This window comes from Molothrus aeneus, chromosome 25 (genome assembly GCF_037042795.1).
Source record: "Molothrus aeneus isolate 106 chromosome 25, BPBGC_Maene_1.0, whole genome shotgun sequence".
Lineage (NCBI taxonomy): Eukaryota > Metazoa > Chordata > Aves > Passeriformes > Icteridae > Molothrus > Molothrus aeneus.
In genome coordinates, this window is record NC_089670.1 from 5,488,977 (window position 1) to 5,505,751 (window position 16,775).

The 16,775-nt window shown below is 48.6% G+C and overlaps 1 protein-coding gene and 1 long non-coding RNA gene across 2 annotated transcripts; one reads left to right on the top strand and one right to left on the bottom strand.

Annotated features, from left to right (window-relative positions):
- The first annotated feature begins 493 nt into the window (after positions 1 to 493).
- LOC136566420 (uncharacterized) lies at positions 494 to 16,090 on the top strand. Its single transcript, XR_010785020.1, has 2 exons — positions 494 to 625; positions 15,297 to 16,090. It is a non-coding gene; the product is annotated as an uncharacterized lncRNA (long non-coding RNA).
- On the bottom strand, positions 7,674 to 16,766 carry KCTD2 (potassium channel tetramerization domain containing 2). The gene is made up of 6 exons (XM_066565552.1): positions 16,509 to 16,766; positions 15,036 to 15,144; positions 14,378 to 14,469; positions 13,599 to 13,694; positions 11,721 to 11,846; positions 7,674 to 11,013 (listed from the first exon to the last, which is right to left on the bottom strand). Exons 1-6 carry the CDS (start codon positions 16,764 to 16,766, stop codon positions 10,984 to 10,986), a joined length of 711 nt encoding a protein of 236 aa, XP_066421649.1. The 3' UTR covers positions 7,674 to 10,983.
- Between the last annotated feature and the right edge of the window lie 9 nt (positions 16,767 to 16,775).

Below are 16,775 nucleotides of genomic sequence, written 5' to 3' on the forward strand. Positions count from 1 at the left end.
GGTCAGCTCATGGCCCACGGTCAGACCCTTCTGCTTCAGTAGCGACTACAGGCTTTGATGAAGTCTTTTGCAATATTAACCTAGGCATCATTTCTGTAAACAGGGCTCTTATGCTGGCTGGCTTACAGCCAGAGAATGAAAAAAAAAAAAAGGCTGGGAGCAGAGGGGGCCCGTGGGAAGGGGCTCTGAGATGCAAATCACGGTGGTGGTGCTCAGCACACTTTAATCCTTTGTCCAATTTAGCTGGGCGCAGATAATGCAACTAATTCAAGTGCTTGTCTCTGTGGTGTGAATTAGCTGGATAACAGCCTAAAACCTCTCCCCGGCAACAGCAAACCTGCAAAAAAAGGCAGAAGCACAGATCTTCTCTGTTCCCAGCTGCCCTGTCCAACTTTTGAGTTTGTCCAGCAGATTCCTGGCTCCCCTCACATCTCCCTGGGTGCCTGCTTACGGGGGAGGACTCTCCAGTGGGGCTGCAGACCCCATGGCTTTCGTCCACCTTCTGCCCCAGGCTGCAGGACACCTTTTCCCCTGGGCAGCCCGACCTGCGCAGTCGCTGCAAGGACCCTGGGGATCAGGTGCCACACGACCTCCTCGCTGCCTCCTCGCTGCCTCCTTTACAAAGGTAAAGGAACAAGATTATTCCAGCTCTGGTTTAGCGGGCTGCGCCACACCGAGCAGCAGCAGCGCCGCGCAAACCCGCGGATTAACCCTTCCAAGGTATCGAAATAGGATGGACGGTGTGAAAGTGGAGGGCTGGTGTGTTGATGCTCTTAGGCAAACTGCTCCTGGTGTTGAGCAGTGAACGTGACAGGACTGGGACACCTGTGAAACATGGGCAGATTTTCACACGCACGTGATCATCCCTTCTTAGTAGGGCTGGGAATAGGATTGGAGTTCACAGCAATAGCCACACCTGGGTGCCTGCTGCAAACAGTGTGCTTTTGTTGGGAGCAGGTGAAGAGTGCAAAGGTGCTTCTCTCTACCAGCCTGTGGAGCACCTGAGGACACATGAGTGCCCTGGATGGGACACAGGGAACAACTGCCTGTTTCAGTCTGTCTCTCCAGCCTCTCTCTGGCAGTCACTCTCTGCCCTGATAAGCTAATCCTCTCCTGTTCGTGTCTGAGTGTTGTTTCTTCTTCCAGTGATCCCTGAGACATCAGCATCCAAACCTTGGATTTCCTTAGCTGTTGTGGAGCAGCCCTGGTAGCTGTTGTTTATGACAGCAGACCAGGAGTCCTTCTTCTTCTGTGCCTCAGTTTCTCTCAGCTCCGATGGGGAAAAACAGCTGCAGGCATGAGGGCTCCTGGCTGCTCCCTGCAAGAGCAGGGAGTGTTGTGTCCCTTTATGCCAAGAGACACGACAGCCTGGGGCATTTATGTAGCTCATCTCAAAGGATGAGGTTTATATTTCACAAATACAGGTTTATGTTATGCAAATAATGATATTTATAGTCTTCAGTAAGAGCTTGTAGCTGGGGCACCTCTGCAGGGAGATGAGCAGCCCACTTCTTCTCTGGAGTCACTGAGGAGGGAGACCCAGCCACAGGGTCCAGCAGGAAAGTCAGGAGTGTGGCTGGGGGGACAAAGAACTGCTTTCCAAAGCAATGGGGCTTGGAAGGGGTGCTCAGAGACTGGACAATGCCTGCAGTTTGAGAGCAGGAATGGGATTGGAGAAGAAGGTTTCTTGCACCATCCTGCCATCAAGCTCAGCCCTGGCATGCGCTGGACACGTATTTTATGAATGTGTAAAATAAGCTGCATGTACAGAAGCGAGATGTTTACTGTAAACTGGGCAGGGTGGTAAACTGCTTTTTGGGGTCACTCAGTGTCTGTTGAGGGTAGGAGAGCCAAGCACTTGTCTTGGTAAATACCTTTATAAATGACTTTTTAAGCACCTTTTCATCCTGAGACCATGGCTTGCTTTGCCATCCTCTCCCATGTAGCTAATCTTGTATACCAGTTGACTTTTCCAAGGTCATCCAGTGAGGTGACAGCAGAGAATCCAGATTTAGCTCCGATTAAAGCATCAGCCCAAGTGGTGCAGCCTGGCCCAGTGCTATGGCTTCTCTCTGCTGGATGTCACTTGTCAGCAATTGGTTGCAGCCCTCAGGGGGCAGGCTGTGCCTGGGGCACGGTGGCTGTGGCTGCAAGTCCCCTGTTCTCTCCCTGTCCTTACCAGCATGGTAAACCAGCTGTTCTCTCCCTGTCCTTACAGCTTGGTAAACCAGCCCTGAGCTCAGGAGCCTCAGCAGCAGCTTTGGGGCTTAAAAACTGGGTTTAGTGGTGGCCTTGGCAGTGCTGGGTTAACGGTTGGACTCAATAGTATCTTAAAGGTATTTCCCAACCTTTAGTTAGAAATGGTTCTGTGATTCTTTGTGGTTGGATACCAAAGTGCAAACGCCTCTGAGCTTGCAAATCACACTTGAGAAAGACCAGTTGAATTTGTTCCAGAGATCCAGATTAGCAAATCCTCTGGCAGATTAATTCTTGCAGAGGAAGTGTGGGGGGGTTGTTTGGTTTTGGGTTTTGTTTTTTGTCTAAAGCAAGGGAAATGAAGTGACATTTCAGCTATGGGATTGCAGAGTGCTTTGTGGCAGGGAGCTGTTCCCACCCCAGGTTCGGTCACAAATTAAACTCTTGCTCTGATCCATCCCTGGAATGTAGACAGACCCAACAGAAACCAAGGTCTCAGAGCACCTGAAAACAGGTTCCTGAGGCTAGGACAGGATCTGAAGAACCCTGGCAAAACCCCTTCAGGCCAGCTCTGCTAGTACTGAGAAAATGGTGCTGTGCCAAGGATGGAGGAAGTGCTGGTTTATCCTGACTTTCCCAAGCAGTTCCCATAGCATCACTCCCACATCCTCCCCCTGCAAAGGGGAACAGGGTCCTTCCTGCACTAACAGGTCTTAATTAGCCCAACCAGCCTCATTTGTATCCTCCTCCTATACCTCCTCCATCCTGTTTGTTCCCCAGCTGCATTTATGCCCAGATCCTTGCATGGATCACATTTGCTCAGTTTCACCACTGCTTTCTGCTCTCCTGGGTTGACTTGGGGTCTGCTTGGCTGCTTTGTGCTCATTAATCACTGATAATGTGGCTGTAAGACCAGGTGAGAAATCCCCCTTTTGGGACTAGGTTTAATGGCCATTAGCCAGTGCTTGGATAAAATGGCTTAGCCTGGAGATGGGAAATGAGAGCTGAGGAGGCAGCTGGCACCAGAGCATGCACAGACAGCTCCCATTGGCCTGCAGGAATTCAGCAAGCTGTGGCTTGTCCCTGCTCTCTATCCCTGTGGTGGATCTCTGGCTGGTGGGTGACTGCAGATGGTTTGTGTGCATGCTGGCCCTTGCCCTCCTGACTGCCACCATCCCCCTCTGGTCCCCAGCTGTCCCAGAGCCTGTGCTTTGTGTACAAAGTGTGGTGCCAAGAAGGACAACGTTCCCTGAGGCAATGGGGATCTGGAGATGAGTCTGAGGAAGACATTGCATAAACTCATGGTGAAGGTGGCTGTGGGAGCAGCTGTGGCTTGTGCTGTGTGACACTCTAACCTGCCACACTGCCCTGGCCTGCCCTGGAGTGGACAGAGAGAGGGACCATGGAGTATCTGAATAGATGAAGGTCCTTGCTAGGAATCTGGCTGAGGTTACTGCGGATATCTGGAAGCTGTGGGTGCTTTTTCTTCCAGCAATTGCCTGCATTTGGGAAGATGAGGGCAGGGCGTGTTCCTAGGAAAATGAGGCTTCTCAAGAAATGAAGTTACCTTGTAAATGAAGCTGCAAGAAAACTCCTGCATGTGAGGATGTGGCAGAGGAAGGGAGAAATGGGATGTGATGCAGCTGTGGGTAGTCTAGCCCTGCTGCAGGGCATCTCTTTCATAGATTGATATTTTGATCCTGAGCAGTGGCTAATTTCCCTCTAACAAGCTTTTGATTATGATTTAAATTGGCTTTTATTCATAAGGAATAAGGGACTCGTTGGGAGTAGGATCAAAAGGAGTGTTTCCTTGTGTCTGCCTGCTGAATCTGTGGAGCAGTTGGAGGAGACTGTGAGGGGTTGAAGGTGTTCAGCCAGAAAATTTGGAGCATGGTTTTTAGGAAGCCGGCTAGTTTTTGGGCTCCAGCTATTCAGCTTTGGCTCCTTAGCTCTGGGTAGATGCTCTGCCATCCCAGCCAGGCCCTGCCCAGGTCTCCTGTCCAAGGAAGATGTCCTGCTCTGAGGAAAATGAGAGTGATGCTTAGAGATCATAACAGGGTAGAAGAGAAGATACAGCAGCTTAGTGCTGACACTGAGGCTCATACCCAGAGGGATCACAATGTTTAGTTTTGTGATTTCTGGAAAAGGAAAGGCAGGAACTCTTTATCCCAGTGGGAAGTGCAGGTCCTCGTGTGCCTTGGGATCATATTTTCAGAGGGGTATGGAAACAGCAAAAAGTGGCCTTGAGCCTTTGTTTCATGGGCAAATCCCCATTGGTTTGGCAAATATGTCCCTCTTCTTCTTACTTTTTACATGTTTCTTTGTATTAAAATTTTAGATAAAAACACACTGGAACATTAGGTTGAGGATGACCATTTATTAGGTGTTTTCTATCTGTTTAGTGTCGAATCTGCCTGCTTTTCTAGGACATCTTGAACTCAATGCCTGGGTCAAAGGCCTGTCTCCTTGCTTGGTTGCCCAAATAGTTTTCCTCATTTTTAGATGCTGTCATTTGAATTCATCAAGATCACTGGTGCATGTTTTCCTGGCTTTGGTAAAGGACCTGCTGCCTAGATGGCCCTGGGCTCAAGGATATTCTTGGTGACATAGAGACCAGTGGAGTTCTCAGCTCACTGATGAAACCTGAGGACTTTGTGCACTTCACACTGGGAAACACCTAGGAGGGATGGAGGCCTCTAACAGGAAATATTACCAGAAGGTCAAAAAAGCTTATCTTTTGAGATAAGCCTTTGCTCATCTGTTACACCACAATTTGAAGGTAATTACTAGGGTATTGCAACTCTTTCTTTACTGTGGTTTGGAGTAACCAATGTGTTTCTCCGGCCTGGAAAGCAAGAGGGTATGACGCAGTTATTTAACCATGTGAAAGTTGGGTTAAACTGTCAATAACTGCCTCAAAGCCAGATCTAGGTAGAAGGACATGGCCAAGGTCCTTGTTTCCCAAACAAGTTAGAAAGCTGAGTTGAAAATATCTGCAGGCTTCCCATCTGCAGACAGATCTGGCTTGATTACTTTGTTCCGGGTGAGGGTGGGCGGGTAAGTGAGGAATTGACCTTCGTCTGTGTGAGAGCCTGAGGCAGAGCATGAGAAGGGGTTGTGCAAGTTGCAAGTATGGCTGTGGCAGGACCTCTGCATCGCTGTGTTTCACCCTCCCACGTGTACAGAGGGCAAATGCAGTCTCAGTTTCCACTGCATTTTGCTGGAGCCCCAGGCCAAGCAGCTGGATGCTGATGGGTGCCTGACACTGCTAAAACCATTTTCTATCTTTAATGTCAATTACTATTTCCTCTTTGTCCACAGACACGAACAGGCAGGCCAGAAAAACCAATTAATTAATTAATTGTGCTCCAGGCAAAACTGTCAGGGGCAAGGTGAGCTGCCAGTGGGGGTGACTAATGGGAATGTTGTGGGGAGGTGAGCACCAGCCCCAGGGAGCCTGGTGGGCCCTGGACGCAGCCTGGAGGACAAGAGGGGGCCTGAGCCTCTCTTTCCAGAGGAGGATGTAAAATTGCTCATTTTAAGTGCTTTCCAATGCAGAGAAGTCTGATGAGGGGATTTTCAAGTCCCTCTGCCATAGCTTAGTGCATGCACTACCTACTGACTTTACTCTGGCTATCAGAAAATGTGATGTTCCATCACTCATCTTTCCCCCAGGCACCTGGCAAAGCCATCAGGAGAATTTTTTCCCCCTAGTTGTCTCTGGGGGTAGGAGGGACCAAATCCTGCTATGGGCAGGTACGAAATCCCTTGGGTGTTTTTGTGGTGCCATTCACCTCCTGCCTTGGTGGTGGCACAGCCCCGTGGACAGAGCCCCTCACTCACAGGAGCTGCTTGTCCCTGGGGATGTGCCCTCACTGAGTATCCCATATCTTCTTGGGGCAACAGTGTTGGGAGGCAGCCTGGGGTGCTCTGATCAACCTAGACAAGAGTCAGGGCCTATAACCCTCTGCTGAGGTCAGTTCTGCTGCAAACCATCCCCCTTTCTCTTCTGCTGCTGCAGCAGCTCTTGAGCAGCCTGGGTTTGGCAACAGGAAGAGCTGAGCTTTGGGCTCCTGGCAGCAGCAGGACCAGCACATTAAGAGCTGATCTACAGGGTTGATTTTCACTTCGGGTAAGTTAACACATGCTGCCAATCCTGCACAACCTCTCATCACTTGGTAATGCTGAGGCATCACCTGCTTCCTGCAGCAAGTAAAACAATTAATTTTTAAAGGAGATCATGGGTTCCAAAGCCTTGGATGGGAAAGTGAGGGATGGTGCAAAGACCTGGCAGCTCCAGCTCCTGGTTCCTGTAGGAACCACAGAGCAATGTTTGTGTCTCCTGCGTGGTGACATGGCATTGTGTTAGAGGAGCCGCCTGCCTGGCAGACCTGGAGCTGGTTAAAGTTCCTGCAAAGCCTTTTCCAGCTTGTATGGCCTTATCAGACAGCCCTAAGGTGGGGTAGCAGGGAGGTTATGGCATTATGTAAATGCCGCCTGAAACCTGAATTTCTGCTGACAAGCCCTCCCCGATGAACAGATATGTGTGTGGTGTCAGCAGTGCCAGCACTGCAGTTTCCACCTCTGCCCAAGACTCTGCTAGCACTTGAAGTGTGGCTTTGCTTTGGGCAAATTCACTGGCAGTGCAGACCTGCTGCCAGGTCTGGGATAAATGGGTCTAGACGTTTGAAAATACTATCTTACATCAACTCATACTGTGTGGTGACTTGGCTTAGCCATGGATTCTGGTGAGCTCCCTGTGTGGGGAGAGTCTCATCCTCTTCCACTGTGCTGGTGTTAAACCCTGGTTTGGGGATGTGTCAGCCCTTCCCTGCTCTGTGGCTTTGAGGGTCTTGTGGCAGTGAGGATGGAGACCGGCAGCCTTCAGAGTACCCACAGGAGTCAACAGCCACTTGCAATCAAGAGTAGGATTAACTCATATCAAGACTTCTCATTCTTCACTTGTGTCCTTGCTCCTCCTTTTCATTGTGTTGGGCCTGAATTGCCCGTGTCGTCCAACTTCTGGCAGCACCAAAGCTGAAAGAACCAGACCCTTCCTCTATGTGGTCCAGTGTTGAGCAGGGGTTTAGCAAATGACAACTGACAAGAAAAAAAATCCTCTTCCCGTTTTAGCTACTCACATTTAGTGGTTGTATTAATGTTCTACTTGTTTATGGTTATCAGTGGAAATGGTTAGGATAAATGTGGAATTTGAGATTATTTTATAGACTAAAACATCAGAAACAAGCTTCAGGTGTACCTTTATCCCTGAAAGCAGCCTAGGAGGACTCCAGATTCTCCTTTTGGCAAATGATTGTTAGAAGTGAAGCCAGAAGCAAGTGCCCAATCTTCTATTTTCCCCCCATAATGCAGTATCTGTGTGCTGCAGGCAAAGCAGCAGGCTGCAGACTGCCCTTCAAACTTTTCAAACCCATTTCAGAATCTTTATTGGAAAAAAAAATTCACAGCATCTCAACTGTTATTCAAACACATTTAATAAACAAAGAGAAACAGTAGCAAAGGGCACTGACACGTGACAAACTGTACAAAACCTCCAGGTAGCAGCCCAGGGCTCGGCTACTCCAGCCCTGCCCCGCAGCCAACCAGGCCCCCTTCGCCTCAGCCCACTCAGTCACCCCTGAGAAAAATCAGTTTTTAAAAATGTGCAGAAACAAAGACACTTCAAGAGGTTATTTCCAGTCTTGCCATAATGGAACAATTTAGGCCACTGGGAAAGTTTTAAAAAAAACAAGTGTCATACACTCCATTCCCAGGATTAATGCTTTAAAGTGAACCTTCCCAAGAGGCATAAGCGCTCTTGGACAGCCAGTAGATCTACCCCTGCTCTCCTACTCTACTCACCACAACATGCTACATTTTTTTAGAGTGAATGGGACAAATTTCATCCTAATTCAGCACTAATTTTGATATAGTTGTGACTGAGTGAAAGGCAATGGAAGGAAAAACCCTGTTTGAGCACAGAAGGGATGCAACTGGTGCATAATGCTGAGACCTGCCCTGTCTCAGGGTAAAGGTGACTTAGCAGAGTCAGGGAAGGAGAAATCCTTCACTTGGAATGTACCTGCTCTGGATGGACTTCATGCCTGGACCTAAACATCACCCAAAAACTTGAGCATCCAGTACCAATGATTGGTTTTGTACCATAAATTTGTTCTGCTGAAATTCAACAGACCCTGCGATGGAACTCAAAGAGTCCATGGTCCCCTGGCACCTTCTCACTGCCAAATGCAGCATGAAAGGGAAAACCAAGATGCAACTTGGATCTTTCTTGTGCTCATCAGTTAAGCAGCTGTGCCATTCACCTGCTAATGGTCACTTTTAGGCTCTCTGTGGCTCAGAGGGAGAGCGATGGCAGCACTGCATCAGGCAACCCTCCCTGGGCTTCACCACATGTGACACAAAGCAGCCAGGGAAGTGTTTGTTATTCTTGTCTACTGGAGCTGTACTGGACAGAAAGTCTCCCTCTGCAGCCAGTGTTGCTTTGAGCTCCATGGTTTAACAACGTGCTCAGCTGGCATCAATGTAGCAAACACAGCCTGACCAGTTCCTGTTGCCTTTAGTTTGGTATTTCTTGACCAGTTCCCAAAAACTCCCTCCTCTGAGGAAGGGCAATAAGACAAATGAGTGTCAAAGGGCTTTTCAGGCTGCTAACTTGCATACATGTGCTTGATTTCTTAGCTATGAGCACAGACAGTGGCTGAGGCTACAGCATAGGGACAGAGGAGGGAGATCTGTACACATCACAGTGTTGTTCAGGCCCAGCCAAGGTGTGTAATCTGATCACACCAACACCAGCTCACCATGTTATAAACAGGGCAGATGGAGGGAAGCAGAGCTGGGTTTTTTCAGTGTGATGGAAAGCCAGCTGTGATTCAACAGCCTGTCACTGACACAATGTGAATTCAAAGACATTTGGCACAGTCTGTTGTTACCAGGACTAATCTAGCACAGACAATTAAGCGGTCTGTCTTGAGAATGAGGCAAGGGCTCCACTGGAGGAGGTACACTGGCAAAGCAGGATGGAGGACAGGCAAGAGGACATGCAGAAGGACTGGAGAGAGGCAGAGCACAGTGGTGCCACTCAAGTGTCTTTGCTGCACATCTTGGTCGCTGAACTGGTTGTTGGACTGTTGGTAGGACCCCCTCAGCAACAAGTGGTAAAGATGGAAAACCTGCCTAATTCTGTGCCAAAACTTTCAGGAGAACATGGGTAGCTGAAGCCCTCCAGAAAGGAGCCCAACCCCTCAGTCCAGGTGAGGAATTTTCTGGTAGCTTATTGAGAAACATCTGCTCTGAGCTTGTCTATGTCTGAATTCCAGCATCTCCTAAGCTTTGCTGTAATGTCAGTTTGGGACTGAAAATGACCCAAGTGCCAGGACACTCAGGCTACAAAGAACAAAGCCAGGATGAAAGGGGAAAAACATGCAGCAAATTCCTATGAAATTCCATTTACCAGACTAGGAGGGACATGCCCTTGGTTAGGGATGGCACAGAGTAATAGAGGGGAACCAGTGACTGCAGTTTGGCTAAGATAAGAATTCAAGAGAGGCACAAACGAACATTTTGCACATCCATCCAAGGCATTCCAAAAAAAAAAAAAAAAAGGAAAGAAAAGTCACAAAAGTTGACACATCACTTTGCACAAGAAACATTACAATAGTTTGGCAACTTTTCACCAAACCCCCCCACCCCAGCTCTGTGATGTCCCTCTGTAATTTGAGGTGATCTCTTAAAGGTGGGGACATGAGGGGGCTGCAGGTAAATCACTGTGTGTAAATCAGGGATCTCGTGGGGTCAGACAAACCTGCCTGCTTGGTACAGTACGAAAGAAATTCTGCCTGAAGCCCTCCCTGGTGAGAGGGAAGGAGACAGAGCCCACACTGCTGGAGACAAACAAGGCAAAGCTGAACTTGGCAGCAGCAAGTCCCTACACCTTATGACTTTGCACTAGACTAAGATATGGCCATGGCAGGGTACTGGGGAGGGAAGATGTCACCACTCTTCCTCTGTGGAGAAGTGTAAAGGATGGGATTATCACTCTATCACTATTTTGGGTGAACACAGGTCTCTTTGTTTATGCATACAAAGTGATGGGCTTTGGAAAATACCAGGAGCCCATGTGGAATAGTGTTACCAATGAGACCTGTGTCAGATGGATACACAACTCCCCTCCCCTCAGATCTAAACTCAGCTCTTAGGAATTAAACAAGGAACAGATACAAAGCAAGGATAGAAAAGTTTGTGTGGGTTTTTTAGGAGTGGTTGTTTTGTTCCTCCTTTTAAAGCCCTGTTCTTCAGATTTGGGGGAGAAGGGGGAGCACTGCAAGGTCCCTGCACTTTTTTGGTGGCAGACCTGGGTGCAAGCAATGGCACAGCTCAAATATCGACCTTCCCACCCACAGCAGCCTGTGGAAGGTGGGATTGATTACAAGGGCCTGAGGACCTGAGCAACCTTCACAAAGGCTCCGACTGGGAATCCGGCCCAGCCATTGTCGGAAAAATTCAATACAGCGCTGGCCAAGTAAATAAAACAAATACTTGTGGAAAGGACTGTCCAACTGGAAGAGTCTTTTCCTTTCTCGGTTTCCAGGGTAAGAGAAAAGCCTTTGGTTATGACCAGAATTATTTGCCATTGGCAGGACAGGCTTGGCTTTGCTTTGCATTAGCTTGGTTATTGTACAAGGGCTGGGTTGCTCTGTGGAGAGATGCTCTGCCCAGCTGGACTGCCCTGTGACATCTGGGAGTTTAATGGAGTGGACACTTGAATTACATCCGGGATCCTCGCTCCTGAAGAATCTGAAACAGAAGAGACCTTCTGTGAAAACCTCAGACAAGTTTAAATGCACAAGTTCCTGTTCAGTCCTTGGGTTTTGCAGAGAAAGGAAACATGAACTAATGTGAGAGCAGCTTGCAGGCTTTTATGCCACCAAAACAAATGACAGGCTGGTTAAGTGTAAGTGGGCCCCTTCTCTAGAAATCCTGCTCAGCTGCTTGCCAGGAGGTAAAGATGTTCCCTTCTGTCTTAATTCTGAAAAAAAAAAAAAAAAAAAAAAAAAAGTGGATTCATAGAATGGTTAGGAAGGGACCTAGGGACCTTAAAGCTCATCTTGTTCTCTGCCATGGGCAAGGACACCTTCCACTAGACCAGGCTGCTCAGAGCCCCATCCAACCTGGCCTTGAACACTTCCAGGGATGGGGAGGGTTGAAAGAGAAGAAAAATCTTGTTTCTCCCTGCAACATGCTTCAACCACAAAACCTAACCTCAAAGGTCCTTGCTACTTTATTCTCCCTCTTCAAGTTATTCTTTCCTTCAGTATTTTGATCTTAATTTGAAGTTCACAAAGAGCCTTAGCTCTTGTCCTACAGTAAATCATGAAATCTTCCAAGAGGGGATAGAGAAGGCAATGGAAAGCTGATCCACAGAACTACTGCTGCAGCTTGGTGCAGGAAAGGTTTTTCTTTCTAGGGGAATTCAAATTGATACATCTGAGCAGGTGCCTTACCTTGGCCTTCTCACTTGGCTCCTTGACAATGCCATTGGTAGAATTGTTGAGCTCCCTGGACACAACACAGAGGAATTCTGCCTGGTCTTCGTTTCCATAGTTATAGGAAGATCCAATGCTGATCAGCTGTGCAACAGGAGACAGCCAAGGTAACGATCAGTAAGCCTTGATTTTATTCCTGCAGTTGCTGTGAGAGAGGACTGTCCCAGATCTGTTCTGGATGATGTGTCCCCTGCAGCCTCCTGTGTGTGTGTGTAAGGCAAGGACGCATCCGAGCTCCACAGCCCTCTAGTGGCACCTGGAGCTCCACAGCCCTCTAGTGGCACCTGGAGCCCCGGGAAGGAATTCCAGATTAAACTAATGCTGAACACAGCAGAACACTGCCCAGTTTCTGGGGGTGGAAAAGGGAAAACAGATTGTGCAATACATAATATCCAGTTCACTCAGACGTGGGCAGGTATTGCAAATTGTCTGGTCCTTGCTGAACTCAGCTCTCAACTGCATTGTGACTGATGTGGAAATGGGACTTCTTTACCCCAGGCAGATGTTGGATTAACTGGGGACATGTGGCAAACAGACACTGTCCTTTATGTGGATGCTGCCAAAATGGAGTCTGGTATCTGTGTAAACAGGATTATATTCTATTACTTTGTGTTGAGGGGGTCTGGACTCAATCCAAGAAATCCCATCTGTCTCATTCATCATTATTACATTAAAAGGACATCCTGGAGTACAGAGCTAATTTGTCATTTGCAACTCAGTTCTGCTTTCCAGAAAATAAATCCAAGTCATCTGAAGAAAGCATTGTGACTCTTATCAACTGTGTATGTCCAGGAAACTTTAATGTGCAGCATGCACCTTAACCCCCACGTCCAAATAGATTTTGGAAGAGCCAGATCCATATTTATAGATTATATATTTGAAAAGGAAGATTAGGAAAGATCTAAGGGTGCAGGTTCCCATGAAAGGCACTGCCTATAGCCTCAAGGTTTTGGGGGTGTAGATATGGATGCGTGAAAGGCAGATTCTGTAAACTGGACAGCAAAACCTGTGTGTTGGAGAACTGCATTTTCATGGAGCAATGAGTGGTTCTTGGTCACAAGATTTCACTGTTTCCTTACAGGGGCAGGTTTTTGGCTGCCTCTCCACTCTGAGATAGTTTTCAGGCATTAAAGAACAGATCCAAAGGAACAACTGATGGGAAGTGCTGTTCCTAATCCTCTGCCTCACTTCATGTCAGCACGCTTCCCACAGCATCCACCTGTTCTGAAGCTGGACTAAATGGGAAGACACTGCTGTAAATCCACAGACCCTATTATGTAGTTTCTTAATATAACATAACACACAGGCCAGCTGGCTCCAGTTCTCCCTCCCCAGAAATAAGAGAACTGTGTTTAATTCCAGAAACCAAACGTGGAACCAATGCTATGTGCAACTGCAGTGACAGCCCTGGAACCAGCTGCATTGCAAAGACATCTGCAGAAAGTTCTCCTGTCACTCAGAGCCTCTTTAGCAAATGCAGCAGTTGTGGCTTTGAGGTTCCAAGAAACTTGTGCTGTGTTTTTTCATGGCTCTGGTAATTTTCCTGGATAGAACTGTTATACTGTGGCCTGGTGTATGTGATGAAATGCAGGAGAAGGGAAGAACTGCTCTGGGATTTGACAAGGAGACAAGAAGCCCTGAGAGAAAATGAAATCTCTCTGGCAGCTCGAGTGACTTCTGCTCTCCCCTGTCAGTAACTGGACACAAGTGGATTGCTGCTCAGGTCAGGCTGCTTATTCAGAAGAGCAGAGCAGTGTGAAAAGCAACTCAACAGGCAACTCTACTTATTCCACATCCAGTTTTCAAAGGAATTCTGCCATTCTTTGGTAATGGTACCTGTTCAAATTTCCATCCGTCGGACATGGTGGACACCATCTGTGTGAGCTCTTCCTCTTGGCACTGCAGCACTCTGTACACGTGTTTCACAGGTCCCTGGAGCACACAGAACAATGCCTGGGGTTTAGTAATTGCTTTACTAGTATCATGCTAGAAAATTAGCATGATATAATTACTAGTATCACACTAGAAAATTAATAAGCTGCTCCTGCTCTCATCTTAGGAAGTCAGAGCCCCACAGGCTTTCTAAGGGCTTTTTTATCCCACTGATTCCAAAACATAACCCTATGCCTGGCACGCTTCTCTTAAAAGCTTTCTAGGTATCAAAGCTACAGTGAAAGCAAAACTTCTTTAGCTTTCAAAGCCATTTGCTGCTTTTTGAAAACATTTCTGAAATTGAATCTACTGCATGTGCTGATATCAGCTGAGCATCAATGGGAAACATGTCACAGAGAGACAAAGGGAAGAAATGCTTTAGAGAAGGAAGAGTTTGAGCTGTTCTTTGCCAAAGCAGTATGTTTTCCTTTAAAACCACCCATGTCTGCTCCTGGCCCCTCTCCCGTAAATGTCCCTTGCCTTTCCCTACAGGGCTGAGATGACTCAGTGGTCTGTGCTTTATAAAGCCACACTGAGGACTCTTTGCTCGCCATGCCCTGCATCCACCTAACAGCATTTATTCCCCTGTTACTGCTGAACCAAAGAAGTGCTACTGCAAGGGCTGCAGCCATGTCTGTCCTCCTGAGGCACAGAACTGACTCCATAACCCAGGAGTGCATTACTTGAGAGGTTCTGTTCTCGTTGTCCCGTATCCGCTCCTTCACCAGCCGCACCAGGGACGCGATGTTGTAAAACTCAGCCTCTTCCAGCACCCCTGATGAGGAACCCAAAGCACAGATTCTGTTACTTTGCACAGGATAGAATGAAGATGATTCTGTCACAAGGATTCAAACCTGCTGCTGACTCCAAATCTAGCCCAGATCTCAGAATCCCAAATGTGCCACCCACCTCCTGCTCTCAGGCTAGGAGAAAATGCCTGACTAGCTGTCACCTCCTTTTGTGACTTAAGAGGATCTTTAAGAAAGATTATTCCCCTTTCCCTGGGATTATCAGAGATCTCATGGTACAATGTCTATTTCTTCACCCAGCCCCATCAAGGGAAAGCCCTCAGAGCTGCCTGTTTGGGCAGAACCATGGTCTGTGAGGGGCAGATGGGCTGTACCAGACCTTGGGCTCAGAAGAGTGACAGGGTGTGCTGTGAACTGCAGCCTCTGCTCTTAGGAAGACACAGAATCTGATGACTTAATCCCTGCTAATGAGCAATTAACAGTACTAACAGCACTCCTGGGAAACTTGCTCACACTCTCACACAGTTGATGGTGAGGGCTCTGGATGTGCTGTCAAACAGCACTTCCAGCCTCCCCTGTGTTTTTCTCTTACCTTCCTCTGCGAGCTCCTTGTTGATGATGAGCTTCCCGTGCCGGAGGTAGTTCAGTATCGGCCCGAAGTACGTGGGGTCTCTGTCAATGAGATAGGCCCCGGTCTCATCCTGACAGCAAAACAGGCACGGCTCAGTGGTGCCAGGAAATAAGAAGTTCAATCTAACACAATAAATGCAACAGTTTCTCTTTGAGAACCTGGATTCATTTGCCTGTGGGAGGTGTATAAATGTGCTACATTTAAACCATTTTTCTTTTTCAGTGTCTGATCTATGAACATTGCAGCCCCAGCAATGCTGGCAGGTGCCTTACATGAAGCACTTCTACACAGTTTATGGACCTGGAGAAGAATGCTGGAATTAGGAGGGCTTTTTCACTGCAGTAAGAACCAAAACGTGGCACTTCTGTTTTGGCTAAGCCTGTTCTCCAAACTACTTTAACTAGGAGGCTCTGGAGGAAGATGGGATCTCCAGTTCTAGCTAAGGGCACCTGACAGCCAAAACAGTTCTTTTTTTTTCCCTTTCCACTACTGCAAACACATATTGCAATGCTCCTGCCATGTGTCCAGCAATACAACAACTACTGGCATTAAATAACCAACAACTGACAGCCAAAAGCATCTCTTGAGCAGCTTTGAAGCATTGCCAAGCCCTCTGCAGAACTCTCACATCCTTCTCTTAAGGACTTTAAAGCATTGTTTCTCCAGCCAATCTACTCTAAAGCAATAAGAAACTGTGCAAACCCACTCTGAAATCTCTCCTCTCCTCACTGATGCTGCTGACTGATATTTCAATCATAACCAGGATTTATCCTGTGATTAAACTCTGAATGGTGCAGCAACAGACTCGACTAATTCTGGCTGACCCACTCACAACACATTTACAACACCTTGTGCACCTGATCCTGTGGAAAATCTGCAATTGCAAGAATAATTGTTTGTAAAATCCTTACAACAAACTGCAGTGACTTCAAAACTGTCCAGCCATGCAAGGAATGTGCACCATCATCTTTCATGAGAGTGAAGGGAAATATATTAAAAGCCAAACCAACAGCAAATATACTCAGGGTGAGAAATTGTAACATTCCTGTTTCTAGGAGTTTCCTTCCTTCCCCGCTGTAACCACCGGGGAATGTGGGCTGCTCCTTGAGCGCAGTCCACGGGAGGTGGAAGGATCAGAACCTGCGGCATCATCTGGGTGTCACAGGCGCGAGGGCAGAGCCACGTCCCGTTCCTGGGGATGCCGCCCCCTCCCTGGCCGTGCGACACGAGGGACAAGCCGATGATGTGTCAGAGTGACGTGCCCCCAAACCGTGGCACATCGGCCCAGGCACATCCCGGGCCCGGGGCCGTACGGGAGGCTCGGGGACAGCGGCAGCCGTGGGACAGCTCTGGGCACCCCGGTGACAGCGACTGCCGCGGCGACTCGGGGAGGGGCTGATCCGGGGTGGGGACCCGGCCCCGCCGCGGCCTCACCTTGTCGGAGCCGAGCTCGGGCCCGTCCTGGCAGCACAGACGGCACAGGAAGGACTTGGGCTCCCGGCACAGCGTCTGCCGGGTGCTCACGAAGTACGTGCCGCCCACGTTCAGCCGCACCCACTTGGAGGCGGCGGCGGGCGGGGACAGCGCCCCAGCGGCCCCCGCCGCCGCTCCGGCCACGCGGGGGCTGGGCGGCCCCGGCGCCCCCCCGGGGCCTGGGCTGGGCGTGCGGCCCCTCGGCGGCCCCTCGGCCATGGCGGAACC